Raw genomic sequence first — 8,049 nt, 5'->3', positions numbered from 1 at the left:
ACAACAAGTGATTCTTCAGGAGATACCATTTTGCTGAAGGAGTTCATTCCACAGCTAAATCAGGACCAAGAGTGCCTGAAGGTGAATCCACCTTTGCATTTGCAAAGGTTGAAACATAACCTGCAATACAAGAAAAAGTTGTCCAGAGGAAAAACAAGTAAGTGGACAAAGTTTCTTGATATTTAATATCATCAGTTCTACACTGTATTTCAACACAGCATTTTAATTCAGTCACTCAGTTATCTATAACATTATGACCACCTGATAACTGGCTGCAGATCTGAACAGTGATTGCAGTATCGCAAGTCAAAACAATAATCAAAACACGACATTGACAATAAAATATGTTGGTCAATAATACACTATTTAGTAGTTTAACACTTTCAAAACAGTGAATGAGTAACAACCCAGAGCCTACGTTTGAAATGAGGATGCACAGAAATAAAGCTTCCATCAACTAATTTTAGTTTTCAAAAGGCATCCTGGCTGCAGAGCTTTGTCTTTCAGCTGTGTGTAGGAGAAGAAACAAAAATAACTGGAGTCGTCCTCACAGCGAAGGTCTGCGCTGACCACACGAGACTAAAAATGCCTCAGATCAGCAGCAGTCTGATGGGTGAAACGTGAAATGATAAGCATGTATTGGTAGAAAAGGCTTCTCATCAGCAGATCAACAACATACATGAGGCACAATTAGACTATCTTTACATTCAGACGCCCCATTATTATCACAATCAATCATATCGCTGTGCAAAAAGATCATGATCTTTTCAGGAAATAAAGCACATTTGGTTAGACCCTGACATCCTGGAACTCCACTGCAGTCAGATATTCTAGAAGCAACCTTACTTTAGTCAAATTTCACATCGATGATTTCCTTTTCACCGCTAAATATCGACCATAGATCAGAGGTGAGCTGCTGGTGTCTCTGTATTGGTTTTGTTTCGCCCTTTGCCTGCGATCGGCCTGTCTCTCTCCTCCCACAAGGTCACCCCATCGCAGGCACAAATCTGCTTTGGGTTTTGGAAGAGTCCGGCTGATCTGGCGATTATTCCACACGCCAGTCTGCAGAGAGGGAACAAATAAGAATGACTCGCCCGCTGCCAAGCCACACACCACAAGACATTAGTTGCTTCTATCATCATCACCATGAAAGAACAGAGCAACTATGCCTATGCTCATTTTAAAACTGAAACACTGAGATAGTGCTGGGAGGTGACTCCATTTGCAGCTCAGCAACCGATTAAGTGGGAAGACATGATGAAAACAGAAGACTCAGTGTTAGTGGTTAATCAAGCGACAGAGTTTGTTTACACTTTCTTTTTCTTTCTTTTACTCTTTAAGTCTTTTTTGGAGGGGGGATATTAGGTTAAACATAACCAGGTGGACCTTTGAAGATCCCTGATTTATCTGATCTGTGACAGTGTAGCATTAGACTAAAGACACAAATACAAGGTTATGCATCAGTTTATTAAGCTGTATTTTAGGGCCCTATGTTTTCCATGATCACGGAATCGAGGACAGAATTGCAAAAATGGAATCTACTGTTGCAAAATTTGCATGATATGCCTGATGAACTGTTTTTATGTGGAGATGGATGTTTCCTCTCAAACGCATCCCACAAATAATGACTAGAAATGTTTGAAATGTGAAATCACAGCCGAGTGTATCAGAACCAGCACGTTCAACAAAACCAGGACTTTCGAGAGTCAGACATGTCACTACAGGACTGATAATGTCCCTCCCCCCCAAAAAAAAGAAAGAAATGAAACTTCAGAAATTAAAAGTGTCCACTGATAAATCGTGAATATGAATTTATGTGGTTTCTCTCCCACAATCAAGCGGAGGAGAGAGAGAGCGAGATAGGAAAATGAATGAGAGAAAGTTGCTGTAACATAATAATAAAGTCAGTGATTCACAACATAAAAGTAACTGATTTATGTTTGCATGAAAAATAATTTAGCCTTTTTTACGATTAGAACGGTAAATTCTAAATTTATTGCATTCTTTTTTTTTCTTTTTTCGAAGTAATCCTTCCAACTTGACCTTGAATGCTGATCAGGTCTTCTTACTTCAGTGTTGCACGTGACATAGTGCAGCTATGGACTCACCGTTCACCAGAATTTCCTGTCAGTTTGGAGAGAGGGTGACCACCTCGACCCAGGTCGTCCTCCCCTGCATCCACGACCAACGATCGACCAATCACATCCCACACCTGCAGCGAAAACAAAATCCATGAGTCAAGATGAAGCTACTGCCTCCATCCAAGCGTGTTGTCACCTTCAGCTGATCTTCTTCTAGTCTGAATGAAGCTCTTCCGTCAGCTCCAGCAACAATATTTCCCAGGTCACCGACATGCTGCGGAAAGTCGCCACTTGTAAGAATTACTCATAAACACTCCAATCGACGCAGAGCCATGAATATAATCACCAAAGTTTCCTCTAGCAATACAGGTGCCGTAAAATCCTGAAGAACTAGCAGAACAAGGGTGTATTTTCACACGCAGACCTTATTTGATGCTGTATCTCAGGGGAAATGCCAGAATGATGTATGACTACAGCCTTTTCATCCCTGATCCAACATCCGGGCAATAACTCAGACAGAATGATTACAATATGAAAATGATGAAAACCAAGAGCTTACTTACCCGGTTAGAGTCTCCGGGACCACCGTGTGGTTTTCCATAAGGGTTGTAGTGATCTCCGCAACTGTAGAAGAGGTAAGACATTATACTGGTCAGCAATTTCATTTTTATCTTCTCTTATCAGCACTCCACCCTGAGTTGCTGTATCCTTTTATGTTGAAGTTATTACAAGTTTGTGCTAAATTAAATGTCTGTGAGTCCTAAGAAGACAATGCGGTGGAGTCAGTCCAATAAAAAGGAAACATTATATTAAAAACTTTCAAAATAAATATAGCCTTAGTTATTGTTCTCTGCTCAGGCCATTTTTTTAACAATACACATGCAAGTTTTACTCTTCAGCTTAAGAAAATGCACCACTGGTTGAAACCAGCCTGCATATTTTCCAAAAGGGACCACAACACAGAAGCTTTGAGATCATCCTTGAGATCTTAAAAGGGGCTTAGGTGATTGACATTGAGCACTGACAGCATCAAGCAGCGAGAGCCATCACTATTCCACAACAGCACTAATATTTAATGTTAAATTTAAATACTCACAAGACTGACTTCATAAATATTATATAGTGCACCCAGTGTCAAGCGGATGTCAGAAAACGCCTTCGCAGGAACTTGATATAGCTTTTATGAGCTGATAAATCTCTCCTAGTTACTGTAAAGTCAGAATAGATTTTTGACTCACAGCACGCTGGTGTGACGCTTCCAACAGATCCCACCAAGTGTGACTCTGTTTCTGGCTATGCTCTCGAGCAACCATAACAGGGAGGCGACGAGAGGCGCCTGACATCAAAATATTCGCTGTAACTACCAGCTACTTTAATATTTATGCTCAGTATTTAACAGAATGGAACGAATGATTAGTCATTTATTTTCCGTCTCATCTGGTAGGAAGAATGATCATTGTCTACTAGAGCTCTTAATCGCTTTACATCTTGAATATTCATGAACGCATTAAACCACTGATGATTCCCAAACTGATGTGCATGAACTGTAAGACGGAGCAGTAAACGATTATGCAAAAACAAAGCACGGAAACAGGATGGAGGCTTTGAGGAAAAGGTGCTTATGGAGCATATTAAATACAAAAATACAATTTTTTTTTTTTTAAAGGGTGGAAAAACATAAAGATAAAAACAATGAATGCTTTTCAGTGTAAGACTAAAGTGTGATCACATTCTCCCGGTCATTAAAAAAAAAAAGAATATGAAAAGAGCAGACTTGATAGTACATTTGCTTTACTCAAGTAAACAATAACATAATAACCGAACCTATTTTTCATCCAAGGGCTCCGTCAACAGGGCATCAAAATCCCTTACAGTCAGATGCTGGAAGTCATAGTTATTATTAATATTTGATTACACCAACAAAGATAGAAAGAAAGCCTCACCTGAGGCAGTCATTTGTGAGGTCGCCAAGTGTGTGAACATGGAGTCCATGCGGTCCAGGTTGCAGTCCATCCACAGTCCCATCAATCAGACAGCGTTCTGCAGAGAGCTGGAGGAATCGAACCACACCCTGGATCTTTCCTGCTCCTGCCAACATGGCGACCGCTGCTCCCAAATCTGCCGTTCACAAATACAATTTAATTTCTCGCTATTACAGCTTGTAAAAAGAGATGTGTCTGAGTGCCACATAAATGACGTCAGCACACAACATTATGTAAAAGCAGTCAAATGCACTATTGAGCAGCGTCACAAACCAAGATCATGCTGCGGCACTCACCGGGCTCAGAACCTCCAATGCCCTTGAGCACTGCCCTTCGCTCTGTACTTTCAATTAGAGCCTGAACCTCGGCAGTTGTCAGGGTCGACTCCACCAGCACTTCCTCTTTAGCAACATCGATGGCGACTGAGTGGACACCTGAAGGGGAATAAAGTCTGTTCAAACTAAATTCTGGAGGATTATCTTTAAGTGGCAGTCTAAAGCACTAAGTGATAGGACATCAAATAATGAAAGACATTGCCATTTTCATATGGTACAATAAGAGCGAGACAGTGGACATCAACAAATCTTATCCACATTTTGGATCTTAAGAACATTGTGGCCCAAGTGTACTGCAATAGCCTGCAGTCAGATAAAGACTTCTGTAAGCAACAACTGTGTCATGGGATTACTCTGAAATGGTATATCACATTTTTACCTATCAATAGCTACATTTTCACAAGCGTTGCAATCAGAAAACACAAATGTATATGCATGGATTTTCTGTTTATGATCATACAATTCTGCCTAGTCATGCTCAGATATGAGACAACAGTTACGTAACACTGTTTTTTAATAACATTTAGAGATGATGGTACACAGATCAACAAATAAATAAATTCATTGAAATGAGAACGGATTCGGCAACGTTTAACAATATATTTATTCTCACCCGGTTTACCCTCAACAGCAGCTCGGACTTTATCCGCACAACTTTGACATGTCATCTGAACAGCAAACTCCAGCTGGAGGATGAAGCATATTAAACACACTGGAAAAGTGAAGCCTCAAAATGACAGCAATACAAAGAAAACGAGTTGCACAGCTACAACATCACTTGGTACATTTTAAGATCATAACGGCGATTAAGATCAGAATGTAGCACAGCAAAGCTGAGATCTACGCTTGTTAACATAGTTTTCAAACCTTCGCTGGTCTTTCCGTCTCCATGTTTGTCACTGCACGTCGCAGTCAGGGGAACACGGGTGAACTGTCAACAAAACTTCCGGTTACGACAAACGTTCTCCGCCATCTTTGTAAGGTCAAGAGGAGCCGTGAACATTATTGCCTCGCAGTGTCGAGCAAATGTAACTGCAACATTTACACTTAGCGCTTTGACAATGTGGGGGGCGTATGTCACTGACATCAGGTTGTTTAGGGAATGGAAGAACTCACAAATGACGATCGGATAAAGATATATAGAGAATCATTTTTCGATCCTTCATTTTTATTAGTTCGTTTTTTAAATCCTGTCCATTTTGACATTTTTTTGCATGTGTAGTTCCTTGGTTAATATATATATATATATATATATATATATATATATATATATATATATATATATATATATATATATATATATATATATATATATATATATATATATATATATATATATATATATATATATATATATATATATATATATATATATATATATATATATATATATATATATATATATATATATATATAGTTAAGCCCAAAATTATTCATACCCCTGTCAAAAACAATGTGTTCAGTTACACATTAGTATAACGCTTCAGATTTTACTTAGGACACATAAGAAAAACTGAAGCCATAACCAATTTATTAAAAAAGAATGTGTAAATAAACATCTTTAACAGGGTGAAAACCAAAAAATCACAGTCCAAAATTAGTCATACCTCAATACTCAGTTGCAAACCCCTTATGTTTTATCACAGCCTCCAAAGGATTTTTATAATTGCTCACAAGCTTCTTCCACGTATCGACAGGAATTGTGGACCATTCCACCTTTGCAAATGTTTCACTGTCCATCTTCGCCGTATGCTTTGGATCATTGTCCTGGTGAGAGGTCCAATGCTCCTCCAGGTCCAGGTTCTCTGCTGCCTTCTTGAGGACTTCTTGAAGAATCTTGATGTGCTGATCTTTCCTCATGATTCCTTCCACTTTAACCAAGCTGCCAGGTCCATTGGCAGAAAAGCAGCCCCATAGCATTATGGTTCCACCTCCATGTTTAACAGTAGGGAGTGTGTTCTTTGGTTTAAAGGCATCACCTTCTTTCTCCAGATGAAAGCCATGTCTCTGTGCCCAAAAAGCTCCATCTTTGCCCATTAAGGTTTTTGACGGTGTGAAAGTTTTGGTAATTCTGGATGCTACTTTGCACTGTTGTTACTGACGCCGGAAATTGTTTGGCCTTTTTTTTTATACCCTTTTCCGTCAGTTTTAGCATTTACAATGCATCTTCTCAAGTCCTCATTGAGCTCTGGTCTTTGCCATGGCAAGTCTTGTGTTGACTCGAAGATGACTGAAATGTCAGAAGCAAGTAAACTTTTATAGTCCGAAAACTGGTTAAAGAACAAAATGTGAACTCAGACCCTCGGAGACGACGGTTTGTTTTAATATCCTGTGGCTGGTATCTTAGTATCACTGCGGTATGAATAATTTTGGACATGGTGGCTTTGTTGCTAAAGTTTAATTTAACACCTTGTACAGTGTTACCTCACATAACATAACTGGTCATGGTTCCAGACTTGCCCACATATATTATTTATGTAAAACGTGATGTGAAATACTGACGTGTAACTGAAAATAACAAGGAATAGCTTGTTTTTGACAGTGGTATGAATAATTTTGGGCTTAAGTGTGTGTGTGTGTGCGCGTGTGTGTGTATATATATATATATATATATATATTTACAAATTATGCATGTGGCTATGATACTTGCGGTTCTGGATTAATTCAATATGTGGAACCAAGGTCAGTTGCAGACCCCTTGCATGTGCAATCAGCCATTGCAAAGTGAAATAGTGTGACGGTGGTTTTTGGGGTCAAACAGGAGGCGGACAGGTCAGTTGAACACAGATGAATTCTGAATACCATGAATAGCATTTGTAATATTTCTGATTGCTTCCAACACTGTCCTGTACTCCAAACCAATTTCATAATGTGTATAGGTGGTAGTTGTCAGTCGATCTTCAGATTAATGTCACTATAGGGGACCAACACTAAGCTCGTACAGGCTTAGATGAAGCTCAGGTTTCAATCCCTGTACTATTATTATTATTGTTACTTATTCACACGGATGTATAGAAAAATAGTGAAGACAATTGTCTCTGAATTTTAAAGGTGTTATATTGCAGAGATTAGCAACACTAAAGATGAAATGTGAAAAATGTCTGAAGAGAATAATAAAATAAATAAATGAAATTAAATCCCTAAGTCTGTGTTGCTCCCTGAGAATTTACTGAGTAAGCCTCTTGAGAACAAGTACCTTCTGTGTGGGGTGGCTCCTCGTCTTTGGCCTCTGACCCCATATTTGGCAATAAGACCACAGCCTGGGGCTGAAGTGAAAGTGGTGGGGGAGTTTGGTCTGAAGGAGTTTCAAAAGTATATTGTGTACATACAATACAATCATTGCTCCGTCTAAACCCTCATGGTACGTTAGTCAGTAGATTCACTTCTACTTAAGTGGAGGATGAGACTTTTCAGAGAAAGTTTATTGAAGAAGAAGGATATGTTAATGACGCCGTCAAAAAGAAAGGTTTCATCTCTCGTAATGAGCTTCTGACTTGTCTCTCTCCTCTGCCCCCATTACTGCTGAACTGAAGTCTGCTACATTAGCTTGCTGACAAGAAAGAGCACATTGTTTCGCTATGACACATACAAAAAGGATGCAAATCAAAATGTCCTACATGGGGAAGTCAACAGTGCAGCCTAAAAGTAGCT

At 39.2% G+C, this 8,049-nt stretch overlaps 1 protein-coding gene across 2 annotated transcripts; it reads right to left on the bottom strand.

Annotated features, from left to right (window-relative positions):
- Positions 1-207: 207 nt before the first annotated feature.
- On the bottom strand, positions 208-6,336 carry ccs (copper chaperone for superoxide dismutase). Of its 2 annotated transcripts, XR_008414161.1 has the most exons (10): positions 6,006-6,336; positions 5,266-5,329; positions 5,012-5,084; positions 4,360-4,497; positions 4,025-4,199; positions 2,645-2,705; positions 2,278-2,355; positions 2,109-2,212; positions 847-1,062; positions 208-606 (listed from the first exon to the last, which is right to left on the bottom strand). XR_008414161.1 is itself a non-coding variant. In XM_053859509.1 (9 exons), the coding sequence occupies exons 2-9, from the start codon at positions 5,287-5,289 to the stop codon at positions 903-905; spliced, it is 813 nt and encodes a 270-aa protein (XP_053715484.1). In that variant the 5' UTR covers positions 5,290-5,329; positions 6,006-6,336; the 3' UTR covers positions 208-902. The 2 variants fall into 2 exon arrangements, 1 of the variants encoding a protein (XP_053715484.1); XM_053859509.1 differs by having other exon boundaries at positions 208-1,062.
- Positions 6,337-8,049: the final 1,713 nt, after the last annotated feature.

The sequence above is a fragment of the Synchiropus splendidus genome, chromosome 3 (assembly GCF_027744825.2).
Source record: "Synchiropus splendidus isolate RoL2022-P1 chromosome 3, RoL_Sspl_1.0, whole genome shotgun sequence".
Lineage (NCBI taxonomy): Eukaryota > Metazoa > Chordata > Actinopteri > Syngnathiformes > Callionymidae > Synchiropus > Synchiropus splendidus.
This window is presented reverse-complemented; position numbering and strand designations above follow the sequence as displayed.

Excerpts from the sequence above, each read along its gene's own strand:
- ccs (XM_053859509.1), bottom strand. The coding sequence starts at position 5,289 with ATGGAGACGGAAAGACCAGCGAAG. Across the intron at positions 5,085-5,265 it reads AGACGGAAAGACCAGCGAAG|CTGGAGTTTGCTGTTCAGAT; the intron begins GTTTGAAAACTA and ends TTCATCCTCCAG. Across the intron at positions 4,498-5,011 it reads TGCTGTTGAGGGTAAACCGG|GTGTCCACTCAGTCGCCATC; the intron begins GTGAGAATAAAT and ends ATTCCCCTTCAG.